The sequence below is a fragment of the Urocitellus parryii genome, chromosome 2 (genome assembly GCF_045843805.1).
Source record: "Urocitellus parryii isolate mUroPar1 chromosome 2, mUroPar1.hap1, whole genome shotgun sequence".
NCBI lineage: Eukaryota > Metazoa > Chordata > Mammalia > Rodentia > Sciuridae > Urocitellus > Urocitellus parryii.
Window position 1 is genome coordinate 215338866 of NC_135532.1, and position 19305 is coordinate 215358170.

At 46.3% G+C, this 19305-nt stretch overlaps 1 protein-coding gene across 2 annotated transcripts in view; it reads left to right on the forward strand.

Annotated features, from left to right (window-relative positions):
• Eva1c (eva-1 homolog C) overlaps window positions 1-19305 on the forward strand; it is a 77805-nt gene that overhangs the window by 21738 nt on the left and 36762 nt on the right. The window contains exons 2-3 of one of the 2 annotated variants that reach the window (XM_026393580.2): window positions 14142-14338; window positions 16979-17102. The exons of the other annotated variant lie outside the window; for it this stretch is intronic. Of the exons in view, the coding sequence (XP_026249365.2) occupies window positions 14142-14338; window positions 16979-17102 (321 nt within the window). The remainder of the gene's footprint in view (window positions 1-14141; window positions 14339-16978; window positions 17103-19305) is intronic. 2 annotated transcript variants of the gene reach the window in all.

Here is a 19305-nt window from a genome sequence, read left to right on the forward strand (position 1 = left end):
TTCCGTCAGGAGTACAGCAAACCTGTCCTGCCCCCACAGCTGATAGCTTTGTGAGATTCCTAATGCTACTCTGGAACCATCACCATCCCTAATGTGAAAGGTTGAAAAAGAAAAAAGAGATTCATGATTATGAACAGTGAAATTACTATCTAATTTTCCAATTAAGTCAATTAAACATAGCTTACATGCCCTAAAGTCTTTGTTTCTTCCTTGAACATGCCTGCCTTGCTCATCCTACACATCCTGAAAGTGGGCATGAGGGGGAATGAGCTGTCCAGAGCCAAAAGCTGTTTAGAGCAGTAGGTGTGGAGAGGCACCCTTCCACCCCGCCCCCATGTCTGGGTGTTGGGCTCTGCCAGTCCTTCTGGTTGGTTAGCACTTTGAGTGTTTCTGAGAGCCTTTTGTTGTACGTGGGGAGGGAACCACTAATTTGGCCAATTCCAAGCAGAAAAGATCAAGTATAGATTTCATATCTGCGTTTTAAGTGCTGGTAAAAGTTGCATTAAGTTATCAAATGCACTGCAATCCCGGCTTCACCGCCAAGTGGCTCTGTAGTTTGGGGATCACTCTGCATCCCAAAGAAAAGAAAAGGTGTCTTATTTTAGATGCTTGGGGAAAATGGGGATTGATACAGTTACTTTTAGGGCTAATCGAATCCAGATGATGTTCGCGGAATAACTTTCCGCAGTCAGTACCTGGTCACCAAACAAGGCGTTCATTTTTATAGGATTTGGAACGTTTGATTGAAAAGGCACACAGGGGCTCCTACCAGACCTGTTTGGAATAAAACAGGGGATATAATTTAAAGATTGTAATTCAAGACCAACTCACAACATTTGGAGTAATTCTTTAATTGACTGATTCATATCCTTTTCTCTCTCTCTCTCTCTCTCTCTCTCCACATACACACATATACACACACACACACACACACACACACACACACACACATACACACACACAGTCCTCCCTCTGTATCCATGGTTTCGTCATCTGAGGATTGAAAATATTCAGAAAATAAATTGTATTTATAGTGAACATGTACAGACTTTATTTCTAGTATTTTTGAATCATAACACAGTATTATAACTATTTACATAGCATTTACATTGCATTAGATGTACGTAATTTAGAGATGACAAAGTGAATGGGAGGATGTGTGTCGGTTGTATGCAGATATTAGGCCATTTTACAAAGGGACTTGAACATGTGAGAATTTGGTATATGCAAATTTTGGTGTATACCTAGGGAAGGCTGTAGGCATGCGTATGTGTACATGCAGATGTACCACATTCTGGAGAAATCTGGGGCTGGGGATGTGGCTCAAGTGGTAGCGCGCTCACCTGGCATGTGCGGGGCGCTGGGTTCGATCCTCAGCACCATATAAAAATAAAATAAAGATGTTGTGTCCACCGAAAACTAAAAAATAAAAAAATAAATTAAAAAAAGAGAGAAATCTGTAAGTACTATGGTGCTGGGTGCTTCTGAGGGTTAATCAGATCAGAACTTGTACTTACTTAATTTCCATCAGCTCCTACTTGGCTAACTTCCTCCCTCCCTCTCTCGCTCACTCAGAAATGACTTGTTGCCCTTCTGCTGAGGGTCATACTCTTTCTAGGGGCCAGGGATGTAGCTGTCAGTAAAACAAAGTCCCTGCTTACATTCCAAAGGGGGAGCTGACGCTATGGCTCCACATGGTCAAGGGCAGCAGGGTCAGGTTGGTGTCCAGCAGGCACAGGGTCTGCAGTCCACACACATAGTCACAAGCTGCAGAATGACACTCAGCCAACAACAGACTAAGATTATGATGGGACCTAGGTGTGTGCAAGGCACCCACCCTGTCCTGTTCACACAACCATGAAGCAGCCTGACAACGCAGCTCTCAGGACGTACTCCTGTTTTTAAGCAATGCCTGACTGTACGCGTGTGGGCAGCCACGCAGAAATAGGCCACTGAAAATATGCATGAATACACGGGGAAAGTACAGGGCTTGATGAGTCAGTGGTCAGTGCACGGAAAGAAGGAAATGAATGGAGAAAAATAGCAAGAAAAGGGGCAGCTGGTCAAGTGGCTGTCAAAACCCAACATTGACCAACAAGAACTCTAAGGCCAGGATGAAAGGAAGGAGGTCCCCGTCGGCGTGGAAAAGGCAGCCAGGTGCCTCGTGCGGTTTTCTTAAGGCAGAAAAGAACCAGGGTTTGTTGTCAAAGGTTGGCAGACAGGTTCCAGGGTTATTTTCTCCGTTACTGAGAAATGTGGGGATATTTTAATCCCGTGGGTTGTGGGATTCCTTTAAATGCTCTCAAACAGTGGCATGTTTAGAGAGTTTACGGGCTTTATTTTGTTTTATACCTTTGGAAATAGAAGGGCTCCAAGACAACCCTGCAGTTTTATTGTCAAGGAGGACAGCTGCGTTTGTCGAGGAAGAGTGCTTGGAAACTGGATTTCAGGAATTTGTACTCTCAAAAAGAGCAGAGCAGAAGTCAGCAAATTCTTCCTGATTAGCACTTAAATGGTTCTTTTCAGGGAGTGTTGTGCTCAGTCCATGAAAAGTGCTTCTGTAGCACCTGAAACATGGAGGCAAATGTTTAATTCTCAGGACAAACTCAGGCTAAGCCTGGAACCAGTGGATTAGGGGTGCTCCTCATCCTTCCTTCTCTGGGGCCCTCATTTCCATAGACTGGCCCCTAATCTCTTTTCCTTCTCACAATATCATTGTATTAGTTCATTTGTGCTACTATAACCAAAGTGCCCTAGGGCATGCAACTTTATAAAGAAAAGAGGTCTCAGTTGGCTCACAGTTCTAGTCCAAGGCCCTACCTGTTGATGGCCTTCTTGTTGACAGTCTCCGGTCCTTTCCTAGTACCACAGGATGAAAGACAAAGCACATGCGTGTGTGTCCTCTTCTTCTTATAAAGCGGTCACTATTCCAATCATGGGGCTCTACCTCGCTGACCTTATCCAATCGTAATCAGCCTCCAAGGTCCCACCAGCACCACATTAAATTTCCCTCCTCTTAAAACCTCACTAAGGGGATCCCATTTCAACACATGAACCTGTGGCGGACACCCTGAAACCACAGGCAGGCCATAGCCCCCTGTTCCCTCCAGGGAAGGAAAGGGACAGGCTCGGCCACTATGTGAGGTGCTCTGCTTCAAGGGTTTCTTATCAGCTGTAGATCAACTGGAGAGCAAGGTGGACGTCCATTTTCCAGAGGAGGAAACCAAGGAGCACAGAGGTCACAGTGTCATCTGTTGAAGGCCAACCTCAGCTTCCAGAGTCTGAACTCCCTCCACAGGGCACGTAGCCTCCAAATTGGTGCAGGATTGGGAGTGCCCGGAGCATCATGCCAGCCTGCCCTTGCTCCCCACCCATCTCCCACACTCAGCAGGTGACCTTGAGTGTCCCTCAGGGCCCACCTGCTGAGGCTGCTGCTGCTGCTGCTTTGTGTAAACAATCAACATTTAAAATGTTTTCATTGATCTCATTCATGATGTAAATGTAAGCTCTAAGTGAAAGTCCACTCTCCTATCTCAGGACTAATTCTACTCTCAATTTATATATTGATTGTCATTTTTCCACGTTTTATTGCTGCATTATAGCTGTGCATAATGGTGGGGTTTGTCGTTACCTATTAGTGCATGCACATAATGGAACAATATGAGTTGGCCGACATCGCTTCCCAGCATGTCCCCCTCCGTCCCCTCTTCCCACCCCAGGTTCCTTTCCTCTACTTTACAGATCTCCCTTTGAGTTTTATGACAGTGTCCCTCCTCACCTTTTTTCCCTTTTTCCTCTCTAGCTTCCACCTATGAGAAGAAACATACAGCCCTTGACCTTGTGAGTTTGGCTTATTTAACTTCACATGATGGTCTCTAGTGCCATCCATTTTCCTACAAATGACATAATTTCATTTTTCTTTAAGGTTGAATAAAACTTCATTGTATACACATGCCACATTTTCTTTAGCCATTCAACTGTAGATGGGCATCCAGGCTGGTTCCACAGTTTGACTATTGTGAATTGTATAAACATGGGTACACATGTGTCACTACAGTATGACGATGACCTTAATTCCTTAGGATAAATACCAAGGAATGGCAGAGTTGGGTCGTACGGTGGCTCTCTGCCTCCACACTGATTGTCCTAATTGACATAATCCCACCAATAGCGTTCCTTTCCCGCCACATCCTCTCCAGCACTTATTCCTGTTTATATTCTCGATGACGATGATGGCCTTTCTAACTGGTGTGAGATGAAATATCAGTGGAATTTTGATTGGCATTTCCCTAATTGTTAACAATGTTAAACATTTTTTTTCATGGATTTGCGAACCATTTGAATTTCTTCTTTGGAGAAGTGTCTGCTTAATTCATTGGCCCACTCATTAATCAGGTTATTTGATTTTTTTGCTGTTAAGTTTTTTGAGTTCTTTACGCATTCTTCTGTCAGAAGAAGAGTTAGCAAGAATTTTCTCCCATTCTGTAGATTCTCTCTTCACGTTCCTAATTGCTTCCTGGGCTGTTTAGAAGCTTTTTAATTTGATGTCACCTCATTTATAAGCCCTCAGCATTATTTCCTGAGTTTTAGGGATCCTATTAAGAAAGTTGTTGCCTGTGCCTAAAAGCTGGAGTGTCCACCCTACATTTTCTTCTAGGAGTTGCATAGTTTCTGATCTAATTCTGAGATCTCTGGTTCATTTTGAGTTGATTTTTGTGAAGGGTGAGAAATAAAGGTCTAGTCTCATTCTTCGACATATGGATGACCAATTTTGCCAACATCATTGGTTAAAACCTCTGTCTTTTCGCCAATGTATATTTTTGACATCTTTGTCAAGGATCAGATGACTGTAGGCGTGTAGTTTTGTTGCTGCATCTTCTATTCTATATCATTGGTCTATGTGTCTGTTTTTATGCCAGCACCAGGAGTTTTTTGTATGGTAGCTCCATAGTATAGTTTGAAGTCAGGTATTGCGATGCCTTCAGTATTTTTCTTTCCTTCCTTCCTTCCTTCCTTCCTTCCTTCCTTCCTTCCTTCCTTCCTTCCTTCCTTCCTCCCTTAGATTTGTTTTGGCTATTCTTGGTCTTTTACTCTTCCAAATGATTGTTCAGGCTTTTTTTTCTAGTTCTGTGAAGAATGTCATTGATCCTTTGATGGGCATTGCATTGCATCTGCATGTTGCTTTTGGTAGTACGGCCGTCTTAACAATATTAATTCTGCCTAACCGTGAACATGGGAGGTCTTTCCATCTTCTAGTGTCTTCTTCGATTTTTATCCCATTTATTATAAATGGGATTGTTAAAGACTTTCTTTGCATTTATTGAGATGTCTACATGATTTTTGTCCTTAATTCTATTTATGTGATGAATTACGTTTATTGATTTGGGCATGTTAAACCATCCTTGCATCTCTCGAATATAACCGATTTGCTGCTTCTCCTTGTTTTCAAGCTCCATTCTCATGGTATGTCAAATTCCATCCTTTCCCTTTCAGACTGTGGCTGTCTTTAGAGCCCATTTGCTTCTGCTGTTCCCTTTGTGATTGTGCAATTTTTGAGTCAGTACCACATTGAAGAGTGTGACTGAGAGGCCAATTAATGAGACATCTAATCCCTTTCTTCTCCTCAGTGATTTAACTCATTTCAACTGTTACAAAGTCTTAAAGAAATGATTCCACCAATGATGATTACTGGTCATGTGGAATGGGTTCGGCAATAGCATCCCAAAACAGTAAGCTGTTTTGGGTATTTCTCAAAGTCTTACCATCTTCCTATTTAACATAAACACCAGCTGGCAGGATGCTGGAGTGTTAGCCATAGTAGGCTAGGTGCTTGAAGCAAACAAACCCCAAGTCCCCATATCATCACAGAATAAAGGATTTCTTCCTGCTGATGTCATAGTTCACTGTGATTGGAAATGGGGGAGGCTCTGCTCCATGCAGTCATCTGGGGACCCAGCTCCCTCCATCTGGCCCCTCCCCTGACTTCTGGGGCTCTCATCCTGTCCTTTGTCCACACATGTTAGCAGGTAGGGGAAAGTAAGACATAGAGGATTGCACAGGGGTCTCAAGGGCTAGACCTACAAATGACAAACGTCCCTCTGCCCTCTTTCCATTGCCCAGAACCTTCCAGTGGCTGTCTCTACTGCAAAGTGGGGGGGGGGGGGCTGGAAAATATATCTTCCCATTCAAAAAGCAAGTATCCTCTCCACCCTGTCTAGGCTCTCAGTTCACCATCTCTCCTCCCCTAGTTTGTTTTGGGGCCAGGATCTAAGTTCATCACTTAAGAGTAGTAATAACTACTCCATGTCACCCATATTTCTCATGATTCTGTCACAATCCCTGCCCCATCTCAGGTATCTAGGAAATAGACTGATGATTCTAGTTCTCATCCTAATTAACCTCCAGGTTCAGTTTCTTAGTCTGAACTTGGATATAGAGAAAGGACTTAGACTCACATCTAACTTCACTTTTTTTTTTAATTTTTTTTTTTTTTTTTTTTTTTTTTTTTAGTGCTGGGGATGAACCCAGGACGTTGTGCATGCTAGACAAATATTCTACCACTGAGCTACCCTGCAACCCTAAATCACTTTTTGATCTTTTTGCCTGCCACATGGTGCCCAATCCTACTCTTCACCTGCCATGGGGCCTTTCCTGTATTCTTAGAAATACTGACTCATTGCTTCTATGCATTCTCAACAACACACAAAAGAAAAAAGAACACTCTTTTCTGGAAAAGGACTTCAAACATGTAGAGACACCTCTGAATGTTTGTGAATAAAAGGGAGTGGTCTCTTATCTGCAGCATTTATGAGAGGAGGGTGCCACTTAATTTTTTTTTTTTTTTTAAGGGGAAGGAGTGGGAGGCAAAGTCTTAACAATTGAATTCCATTCTCTTCCCAGAAGCAAGGTTGTGAAATTGGCCCCTGGTGATTGGGGAACTTTATAGCACATGGATATGGTGTGCTCAGAGTGGCTCAGGCAGCCTTAGAGCTTGGGAAATGTGGACATCACTGTAACAGAAAAGAAAGAGGGGAAGAATTTGCAGCACATTTGATCTCCTCTAAATATTAGTAACTTTCTAGATCTTAATTATAAGGAAGAAAGAAGAGAGAGATGGAGAAGTTTCATTCCTTGCAAGCTCAATGGTGACATTTCTGGGTTGTGAGGGCAGCTGCTGAACTAAGTACTTTTCTCTCTGTGGTCCAGAGCTGAGAGGGCACTGGGAGTGGAATTTGATTGGCACAGGGTTGTTCAGCACTTCACCAATGGGATCTCTATGTTAGTTAACATTTTTTTTTTTTTTTTTAGATTTACAGTGGTAATATCTTAGAATTGTGCAGTGGCTTATCATAGATCAAAGATGTATATGCCCATTGCATCATCTGATCCTCACACCGCTACCTGGGGACATCAGTTCCTCAAAGTAAGCACGACAGTCAGTCACCCTGATCCCAGTTTGAACCTTAGTCTTGGGATTTGTAATCCCCACCCTCCATCACTGGCTTACTCATGATGATTCTGTGGCCACATGGCCCTCTGAAATCCTCCAGGTTAGATGCAGGCCTTGGCCGAGACCTTGTTTAACACAGTCATGTGTTTAACCTAAACCCTCAGAAGCTTGATGCAGAAAGGTGGGGGTTGGTCAAGACGTGGGCCTGCTCTGGTCTTCGGGCGTCCCAGGGCACACGGGCACCTCTGGCTCTGAGAAGTCCTTCAGGGAAGAATGTATTGACCTTGACTTATCCCAGTAAGCCCCAGGCTTTATTTTGCCATAGAAATGCCTTCCCTGACTCTGCAAAACACCCATTATCCCATGCAACACTTTGAAAATGAGTTGTTTCCACCTTTCTGGTCATTCTCTAGCCCCTGATTGCTTGTACGCAAATGAGTTTTCACTGTCAATGGGCATGGTCCCAAGAAGACTTCCCCAAATCTTTCCGAGGATGGAGGAGAGCTCCCACTGCTCTTTAGGGTCTCACTTCCCAGGAATTCTTCCTCTTTGTTTAAAAAAAGGAAAACCTGAAAACCCATATGAAACTACTCTAAGATCTGCCCACCCCAAGCCTTGCAGGATATTGCTTTGAGGAAGGTTCTAGCCATGGCCATAGGTTAAGGAGCTTCTCTGATGTGGGGTGTTCCCCAGGGAAGGGTGTCTTGGAGTTTCCTAAACTGCATCAGCCACCTAAGCTTCATGAAGGTGAAGCCAGTGAACAGTCTACACCCTCCCGTTTCCCTTGCCCACCAGTGTAAACAGGATCAACAGAGCGTGTCAGGCTCCACTGGATTCTAAGGACTGACTTTTTTAAGAACTTGCACTTTCATATTCTTTCCAGAGAGCAAAGACTTACCTATAAAATTAGAGTTAAGACTGAAGAAACTCTGGTAGAGAGTATGAAGAAATTAAACATTTTTGACTCATCCAGCATGATAGAGAATCTGATCCGGAGTGAACCATTACCAAAAAAATAGCGTTAATAGATTTTTTTTTTAATGATTCTCTTTTAAACCAGCCAAAAAACCCAGGTGTGGGGAAGCTAAGTAGTGTGTGGACTCTGCCCAGCACATTGCAAAGAATGGGCTTGCCCACTGAGCAGCGGATACACTTTTGCAAAGCGCTCTAGGTTGGGAGCGGCTCATCCGTCATCTGCCCTTTGTTCAAGAACTGCCTTGGCAGCAGGCTCCTGCTCCACCCTGCCTCCCACCTTCATCTTAGGATGTGCTCATTCCAGAGGTATCCTCATTCTCAGCCCTGGCGTCCTCATTTCCAGAAACTTCTCTAGAAGGGGGTTCAGCCATAGAACCCCCTGCTACGGCTACTCTGGGACATCTCCATGATCTGCAATGACTCTACCTTCAAAGGACTTTTGACCGCCACCTCCTGCCTCTTCAGCTTGCTGGTGTGGTTGCCTCAGTGTGACCTCGCTGGCCCAGCAGGACTCCTCCTCCCCTGGACCTCTCCCCTCTCCTGTGCTCATTTCCTTCCCTGTATTTAGCGTGGGGCCCATAATTTCAAGCAATCTCTTGCCAATAGTCACTTTCAAACTTGGACCACAGCCTACCTGGGACCTAGGACTCATTTGCGTGTGCAAATATGCATACACACATACACATATGCGTACACTTCCAAGTATAAACATTCCCGAATCTCTCCCTAAACATCAGTTCTTAACAATCATCGCCCCACGTCTCTCCTCTTCATCAGGGTGTTGCAACAGTCATTTGTATAAACTGTTCGCTTCCTGTGACTGTTGTAAGAAATCACCACGATCTCAGTGGCGTAAGTCAGCACAAGTTTAATGGTACTGTATGAGGTCAGAAGTGTAAAATGAAGGTGTTGGCCAGGCTGCTTCATTCGGAGGCTCCAGGAAATCTCTTCCCTTGCCTTTTCCGCCTACCCTCTTGGCTCCAGGCTGTGTCACACCTGATTCCCTGTAACGTATCCTTTTTTTTTTTTTTTTGACCCTTGTGCTTCCTTCATTTTGAGAACCCTTGTGATTACCTTGGACCCTCTGAGATAATCCAGGGTAGTCTCTCCCTCTCAGGATCCTTGGCTTAATCATACCTACAGAGTTCCTTGTACAATGTAAGGTAACCTAATCCAGGTCCTGGGGGTTAAGAGAGGTGGACATCTTTGGAGCCATTTCTCTGCCTATCATGTGGGCCATTTGATTTTTCCAACCTACACTTACTTTTTAGCCTTTGCTATACAGGTTCCCCGCACTCACCTTCGCAAATGGCTTCACCCTGGTCCCTTGTGTCCTCCACGTCAATGGGTAGTTGTAAACGTCTTCCCTGATAAACAGAGGCCGGTGAAGGAAGGAACCTTGTAGGACCATGAGTGTGTGGGACCATGGCTGGTCCTTGGGAGAGAGATTCCGGCTGTCACTCTGACTTCCTGTGTTCTTGTGTGAGTGCGGTTGGCTGCACAGGGGTTCAGTGCCCCCCCTTGCTCTGTAAACCCTCCAAGGCTCCTCGGTGTCTCAGCTCCTATTACTAGTTTAAAATCGCTGGCCAGATAACTACAGATGAATTTTTTTAAACAAACCCTTTCATTTACCTACCTTCAAATAAAAGTGCATAAATCCTGGATAGCAGGGTGAACTTTCACCCGGTACAGCCTTTGTGTACCAGTCAGACCAAGAACGGAGCATTGCCAGCTCCCCTGGACCTGCTCAGCCCCTCCCCACTGCTGAACCCTGTCTGCAGTTCTGCCCTGGGGGGCATAGGTATCTTTTTAGTTTGTTTTTAATTTCAAACAGACTTTATTTTTAAAAAGCATTAGGTTCATAGCAAAACTGAACAGGAAGTCGTTTCCCTGTACCTGCCTCCCTACACGGGCTCTTCTGCAATAAAGATCCAACTGGAGTGTCTGTTACGACTGATGGACATGGACCTCTACAGACACATCTTTGCCACCCGGCATCCATAGCTTACACTAGAGTTCACTCTGGATGTTGTACATGCTAAAAGTTTGGACAATGGAAGTGGCATGTATGCACCATTTCATGTCATACATAGTCATCCCACTGACCTAAATCTCCTGTGTGCCACACACTCATCCTCCTTCCCCACTCACTCCTGTCAGCCTCCAATCATTTTTTAACCATCTCCATAGTTTTGTCTTTCCCAGAATGTCATAGGGCTGGACATACAGTACATGGTATGTAGGCTTTTCAGACTGGCTTCTTCCATTTCATAATATTAGTTTATTATTAATTTAATTTAATATTAATTTAAATTTCCTCCGTGTCTTTTGGTGGCTTGATGGTTCATTTTATTTTGACATCGACTCTTATCCACAGTCTGGATGTGGGCAAAGATTTCGAAGAAGGCATTGAACTAAATTTAGTGCAAGTTTTATTGCTAACGTATCTTCTTTGTACTGCATAGGGTAGGACTGAGGTGGGGGCTCCCCTCTGCCTCAGAGCACAAAAGGCCCAAATGAGCTCAAACTTGTTAGTTCTGCACATTGAGCCATTGAGGTTCTGCCCTCAGAATTCCATTTTCAGAGTGAGAATATGGTATGTTATGTTATGGTTTGGTATGGTATAGTATGGTGTGGTATGGTATGGTATGGTGGGTATGATATGGTTGGTATGGTATGGTGGGTATGGTATGGTTTGGCATGGTATGGTATGGTTTGGTATGGTATGGTATGGTGGGTATGGTATGGTGGGTATGGTATAGAGGGTATGGTATGGTGGGTATGGTGTGAAATGGTTTGGTATGGTATGGTATGGTGGATATGGTATGGTGGGTATGTTATGGTATGGTGTGGTATGGTATGGTATGGTATGATATGGTATGATATGGTATGGTGGGTATGGTATGGTATGTTATGGTATGGTATGGTATGGTGGATATGGTATGGTGGGTATGGTATGGTGGGTATGGTATGATGGGTATGGTATGTTATGGTATGGTATGGTATGGTGGATATGGTATGGTGGGTATGGTATGGTGGGTATGGTATGATGGGTATGGTATGGTATGGTATGGTATGGTATGGTGGGTATGGTATGGTGGATATGGTGTGGTGGGTATGGTATGGTGGATATGGTATGGTGGATATGGTATGGTGGATATGTATGGTGGGTATGGTATGGTGGGTATGGTATGGTGGGTATGGTATGGTGGGTATGGTATGGTATGTTATGTTATGGTATGGTATGGTGGGTATGGTATGGTGGAAATGGTATGGTGGGTATGGTATGGTGGGTATGGTATGGTGGATATGGTATGGTGAGTATGGTATGGTGGGTTTGATATGGTGGGTATGGTATGGTGGGTATGGTATGGGGCCACTGCACTGCACACACGTGTTTTGATTCAGATGGTTCCGCAGAGGTCCAGTTCTGTTTAGACGGGCTAGACTATGTGACAAACAGAGTGAAGAAAGATAACGGCCCAACACAGCCAAAGCTTCTTTGTCACCCATTTCACAGTCTGTGGAGCAGGCACTCCTTCTGTCCAGGAAGGTGGAGCAAGGTCCCTCCTGCGTTGTGGCTCCATAGCCCCCGGAGTCTTGTCATTTCTTTCATGTAGCTGGATAACACACAATTCCGCTGGAAAGACCATGAACTTTGAGCCAAAGTCATGCTCGTAGAATCACCTGGGTATGGTAGCCAGCTGGTCACTCATCAGGGTCCTGGGAATGATACAGTCAGGGACAAGAAGCTTTTGATAAGAAGTCTGAAGAGAGAGAACTAAGTGGCAGGCTCACAGTCTTGGGCGCTGGCCTAGAGGTAGCATCAGTGTGACCCTGGGTCCCTGGAAGCAGCATGTGGCTCATAGTGAGATCCCACAAAGGAGACTGGAATGGCCAGTGTCCTTCACCTTGTCAGGGTCCACCTGGGTGCCCTTCAGGGAGACCCTGGCCCAGGGCTCAGGACCTTGGAGGGCCTCAGCGTGGCCTCTGATGTGTGTGGCCAGGTGCACCACGATGGTGATGTTGGCTGTTTGTGCCGGACTCAGACACACTGGTGCCTGGTGCCCCTTAGGGTTAGGGTTAGGGTTAGACTTTGCTCCTCCAAGGGGATTTACTCGGGGTAGTTGAATTTGTGATCCTTCTCATGATGGTTTTCTTCCTTTTTTTTTTTTATTTGTGCCTTACAGCTGTACATACGGGTGGGATTTTTTAAGGTTTCAAGGGTGGAAATAAAAGTTTAGAGGGAGCTCAAGGCCTGGGTTAAGTGTGCTTGTAGGTGTTCGCAGCCCTCTTCAGAACATTCTACATGGGTGAATGGGATGACCCCAGGCCAGACTATCTCAATCCCTTTGACTGTGAGTTTCCAGGAAGTTCAGGGAACTGATTTGGCCAGAAATCACATTCCTGGGAGGATTTTGAAACCTGAATGGAGCAACGTAAGCAGGGGTCATTGGTGTGGGAACCGGGCGTTCTGGAGCTGTCCTTCACTCCTCCCTCTCAGAGGCCGAGGGCTGCCCACTGCATCTCCCACACACCTCACCAGAAAGTCCCTGGCTCTGCTCCCAGCAGCCTGGCTGTCAACCTCGTGAGGTGTGAGAAGAAGGAAGGGAATCTCCATTTTGGATAAACCTTCCTTCCTCCTTTCTGAGAAATGTTCCAGGGCCTGTGCCGGCCAGCTATGGTCAGGGCTCCTCAGAGTTCCTGCCCAGGACAGCTCCTCCAACGTGCCCGAGAAGTAGCTGAGGAGGCCCACACCGGGAGCCCATCTTCGTTTCCTCTGCTGCAGTAAATTGGCCAAACACATCAGAAACTCATTCTCCCCACATTTTGGAGGCCAGAAGTCTGGAGTCCAGGCGTCAGCAGGGCCACGCTCTCTCCTAAGGCTCCAAGGAATCCTCCTTCCTTGCCTCTCCCGGCTTCCCATGGTGGCCGGCAGTCCTTGGCCTTCCTTGGCTTGTAGATGTCCCTTCAGTTTTCACTCAGCTGTCTTCTGTGTTTCGTCTCCTCTTATAAGGACAAGTGGTAGTAAGGGACCTCCTTACCCCAGTATGACCTCATTTTAACTAATTATGTCTGTGGTGACCCTACTTCCAAATGAGGTCACGTTCCGAGGTTCCTGGAGAACATATGCCTTCAGGGGACCATATTCAACCCACAGCAAACCCCACCATCCTTTCCCCCTCTCTCCTCCCACACTCTTCCCAGCAGGCCCTACACAGTGCAGGGGGCCACCTGGCTTTCCTCTCCAGCAGGGGTGGGGACAGGCCCTGGAGAAGTTTCCCAAAGTGAAACTGCATCCCCTCGCCCCAGCAAGGCCTGGGAGAGCACAGAGCGCTGGTCTCCCTCAGGACAGGCATCCACAGGCTGGGGGACTCCCACTCAGCATGTTTTCCTCCTTTATAGAGGTACTTCCAGACTCCTTGGCTCCTGGCCAGTCTCCTCTGCTTCCTGAGGGGAGGGAGGCCTCAGAGCCTCACAGTGGGCCATCCCAGACCACGGTTTCTGGCCCAGATATGAAAACTGGCATCTGCTCCTGGAACTCCAACTTGGCCACATCTGGTGGCTTCTCTACTGGAGCAGCTATGGCGGCCACACCCCACATCTTCCTGACTGAGCAGCCCCTTCCCTGGGGGAACCAATGTCTTCCTGCTCCAAAACTGTGAAGGAGTGGTGGGTTCCTGGGCCTCTTATAACCCGGCTAAATATTTTCCAGGTTACCTAACCAAACTCCTGCAAAACCACACCGCCTATGCCTGTGACGGGGACCACTTGAATCTGCAGTGCCCTCGGCATTCTACAATCAGTGTCCAATCGGCATTTTATGGGCAAGATTACCAAATGTGTAGTTCCCAGCAGCCTGCCTCCCAGAGGGAAGACAGCTTAACCTGTGTGGCACCTACCACCTTGCAGGTATTACCTTTTTGTAGATGTGTTAAGATGATAAAATGATTTCAGCTCTCTCTCTCTCTCTCTCTGTCTCTCAGTCTCTTTCTCTGTCTCTCCCTGAATATGTATTTGTGAAGCAAATCCGGTCCTTGAAAATCTCAATTTGTACAAATCACCTATTTGGCAGGTGAGCTATTATTTGCTTCTCAAAGGCCTTTACCAGAGTCCAAATAATCCCTACCTGTTGGAGAGCTCCCTTAGTACATTTGCAATATGAATTTATTCATAGGCATCTTCCTTACTGAACAGTTGGGCTTCAACCACTGGGTCCACATCCCCCACAAATACCAAAGTAGAAAAGGAATTCTTTGGTGGAAACCATGAGTGTTTCTGTGAAGCAGATGTACAAGGTCACGATCAACTTCTTAGAGAATGACACGAGGAAGAGGAATATCAAAAACTGTGGCTTGCTTCTCCACAAGATAATCACATTATCCTGGTTATTCTCTGGAGCTATATTGAGCAGCCTCTGCTGAATTATTTTTTCTTCTAGATAGAACCAGGAATTGGAGGAGGGAACTCTAAGTCATTCCCTTTTGGGGAAAGATGGTGTAGAGGGAGGGCAAACTAATATTCACTGATGGTTTTAGACTAGCCATGGTTTTCAGTTACCCAAGCCACTTCCATACACTAATCCTGGCATTTTAAGTAGTTGGTCAAGATTATGGAGACACTTGGCCTGGGATGTTTTTTTAGACTCCCAAGTTCCAGATGAATACACTGAAAGCTGGGTGTTGATTAGGTGGAAAGTTAGAAGCAGTTTGATTTTGTCAGCCATAGAAAACACAGATAAAGATAAATTCACTGAGATAACTAAAGAGAAGGAGAATGACCTTCAATGCTGTGTCCCTCTTCCTAGGGCCCAAAGAGGAGAGGCAGAAGTATTATGATGAGATGGAGGTTCTTCTGTTTCACACACATTTATTGCTCTCATTCCAAGAATCTTGGTGTCCAGGCAGTCACGTGGTTGGTGAAAATATTAACCCGGGGCCAGAAAGAATGGGTTGGAATGAATTCCCTTGACTCGGCTTCCACACTCTGATGAGTGACAACATGTTTCGATGGAGGCGAGCAGTTAGTCTCCTGGTTTGCCCAACCTACCCTAATTCCTCCCCTCAGGGGCCCCGATTCCCTGTTGACCTGCTCCCATTGCTCTGCCCACCCAGCCCTGGTGTCCAGCTGTCTGCTGCCCTCTTAGGTGCATAATAAGTACTTTGGCCAGTGCCCAAAGCCCGGAAGTGCCTCCTTTGAGAAAGTCTGAACTCTGGCAGGCGGGAGCTCCTGCCTCGGCCAGGTGCCCCTGAGGGAAGAGGCTGTTCCATTAGGCTGACAAGTTAGTATTTGTGAACACTGTTCTGATGCCATTGGGAGGCTCGTTTGCCAGAAGCATCCCTGTGCCCTGCTCTTTTATCCAAGGACCAAGAGATCCTTTCCTTTGTGACTTTCAAGCTTAACTGGGAACAGAGGCAAGGTGCTTCCTCCAAGAGAGTTTGCTCATGGCAGAGAGAGAGGGGACAGGTTGACATCCACTCAGGTGACCACGACTGACCCAACCCAAGACTAATGTCAACAGGAAGTCCCCTCTCTGTGTTCTCCAGCTGGGACACAGCTTGTCCTCGAGGCGCCGTCCTGTGACATCCGAGTCACTTATGGTGACCCTTGACCAGGCCAACATGCATCTTCCTCTGAGAGCAACACCTCCTGGGGAGTTGGGGGCTTCCCTGGGCATCTTTCTGTTGATAGGTCCACACCTGCTGGGCCCATGAGGTGACAGGTGACACCTAGTAGAGCCAGCATCCTTCAAGTCCTCAAGTCTGGGACCTCTGAGTTTAATCACAGACAGGGTTTGTTCCTTTTGGAAACCAGGAACTGGAAAAATAGCAGTAAAACACTGGAACTTTCTGTGGCCCAGGGTCGGGTGGTCCATTAGCTTCCACAGAGCAGATTCATGATCAAATGAAGGAGCTGCCTAGAAAAAAGGAAAATCAGGGGAGAGAGAGAGAGAGAGAAAGGAAAGCTTTAAAATAAATACTCAGCACAGTGCCTGAGTGTCCCGCTGAGTAAATTGCTCCACAAGGGAGACATGGGCTCTCTACCCTTGAGTTTGATCATGGTGGGAATTAGCGGTAATTTTCACTTGTTGGTCTCTTGCTGGGTCATGAGCTGGAAAGACTTGGGGTGTCTGGGGCCTGTCCCACTGACCAGCTATCCCCACCTGTCCCACTGTAGAGCTTCTTCTAAGGGGAGGAGCTGTATGGATGATTCCTGATCATCATTGCTATTTGACACTTGATATTGCCCATGTCCCCTGGAGCCTCCGGAAGTCAGCACTTTTGCCAAAGGAATCAGCCAGAGCCTCAGCTGGAGCTGGTTGGGTGTTGGTCCTAAGATGATGGGTCCTGGCTCTGCTGGATCGGGTCTCTTCCTTCGGGAAGGAGCAGGGAGCCAGCGGCCTCACCCACATGTGGGTACTTCTGTCCTGAACACAGTTAGGCCCGGTGGGGAGGCCTCCCCGCTCCTCAGAGCCCGGAGCAGCACAGGTGTGGGGTCTGGCGGACACGGTGTGCGTTCACAAGCCTGTGCCTTTTCTACCCCTCCTTCTAGAAGGTGCTGGACGAGTGCCAGAACCAGCGGGCCTGCCACCTCCTGGTCAATAGCCGTGTCTTTGGACCTGACCTTTGCCCAGGAAGCAGTAAATACCTCCTGGTCTCCTTTAAATGCCAACCTAGTAAGTAACTTCTGAGGGGGGAACAGTGCTTGTGGGGTTGGTTCCCGGTTTCCTGGAATCTCCTGATGAGAATTCTCTGCCCCTGGTGTTTATCCAACTCTGAAACCTTGTTAACAGAAACGTTGGGAAGAAAGAGAGACAGAGACAGACAGGCAGAAAGAATGCGTGTGTGTTTTTATAAATCCATGAATTTAAAAATCCTTCCCAGTGCGTAAAACTCAGTTTGACTGACGCTTAACTCTTAGAGGTGACAAGGAACAGCCATTGATTTTCCTCAAAATGCAGAACTAATTCTGCTCTTTAGAGGCAGTCCTGGTAGGAGGCTGGAGTCCTTGAGGACGGAGACAAGGAAGTCACCAGAGACGACTGCTTCAAATGTTTAGAAACTGCCTTCTCGGATTTTTATAGATGGCCAAGACTCTGTTGGGCATTTTCATTCCAAGGAGGATGAGAGAGGAAGGACAGGGCCAGAGCAATCTCTCCTATCTGATTCCCGAGCTTTTCTCCACTGACTCTTGCTGTTTCTAATGCAAATTGGTTTTGTGATTAACCTTTTATCAGCCAAAAAATAATCCCTGTTCAATGAGTGGGTCGTTCTTCCATGCACACAGCGTGTGCCTGAGAAACACCAAGAGGGATTGCGTCCCTAGACTTTCTTAAGTAATCCGTTGAAAAAGAAATGATAGCAACAGCATTTAACCAAAACATAAGGAATGATAATTTTTATAATCCCCACACAATCATTTTCACTTTTTGCACTTTGTTCTCTGTTGGTTCTCTTTCTGGAGCCCAGAATTCCCCACGACACTGCAGCCTGGATTCTGGAGGGGAGGAGGCACAGAGCCACATGGGTGCCACTTCTCCACTGCACATCTGGGGAGAACCCCTGGATCCTCTCTGCAGACATCCAAGCTTCTCCTAAACCCTCTCCCTGCTAGGACCTGGAAACCTTGGAACTGCTCCTGTGGCTCTGCCCGGGTACTGTGCATGCAAATGCACTCACACATTCACTAATCCACACATGTTCACACCCACAACACATCCATGCACGTGCACACACCCAATCACACACTGACCACATGCTCCATTGACACACACATCTTATCATATACACCCCACCCTGCAGCATACACAATGCAATCACACATGCTCACACATACACACTATCATGCACACCCTCACACACCCACATACACACAATCACAAATACCCACAAACAGGTCTGAGTATCGCAGAACAGCCAGACCCCGCCCTGTGCTGTGTGCTCCATTACCAGATGTCTTGGAGAATTACAGAAATCTGTGCAAGATCCCCAGTGAGGTCGGGTTCCCTCCATTCCCTTTGTCTCGAGTCTACAGAGAGTTTTGGTTCTGGTGAGGTCTTAGATCTAGGCAATTCTGGATCTGTTTCCCTTTTTGCAGTGAGCTGCTGTGTCCTCTGGGGTCCTGTTCAGGACTCTCTCTGAGGCTCCAGGACTCCATTGTAATTGAAGATAATGCTGCTTCCCCACAGGGCTGTTGTAGGGACTGTAAACAGCGTGGTGCATGTAAAATGCTCAGCACCAGACTTGTCATGAAGGAGAGTGCAGTCACCGGAAGCTCTCATTCAAGTAAGAAGATAGTCATTCTTGGGAAAGATCTGAGTGACCGAGGGCAGTGAGGGGAATGGCCTGGCCTCTCCTGGGTGAGGGAAATGGCAGGGCACACTGTACAGAATTTAAAAACGCAAGTGCCCAAATGCTTGTCTGCATTTTAATGTCATCATGTTCTGGCTATCGTAAGAAATGCCCGTAATAAGATACTTTTATCATGGCAAATTGTTCCGCTGCCCATCTTTAAAAGGCTACTACTGATTAGCAACTGTACAGATGGTTCCAGACTTAGGATGTTGACGTGTAGCTTCATCATGGTGTGAGAGTGATACACATTCAGTAGAAACCACACTTTTTTTCTTTTCTTTTTGGTGTTGGGGATTGAGCCTAGCAAATTTCAAATTTTGATCTCTGCCCAGGCTAGCAGTATGCAGTACGATCCTCTCTTGCAATGCTGAGCTATGGCTGCAAGCCACAGCTCCCAGTCAGTGATCCAGCCACCAGCGGAGATAACCAATACTTTACAGTGCGCTCTGCTGGTGAGCGATGAGGTTAGGTAGATTAGCATATTAAATGAATTAAATTCTGATTTAAAAACATGATTTCTGTTTA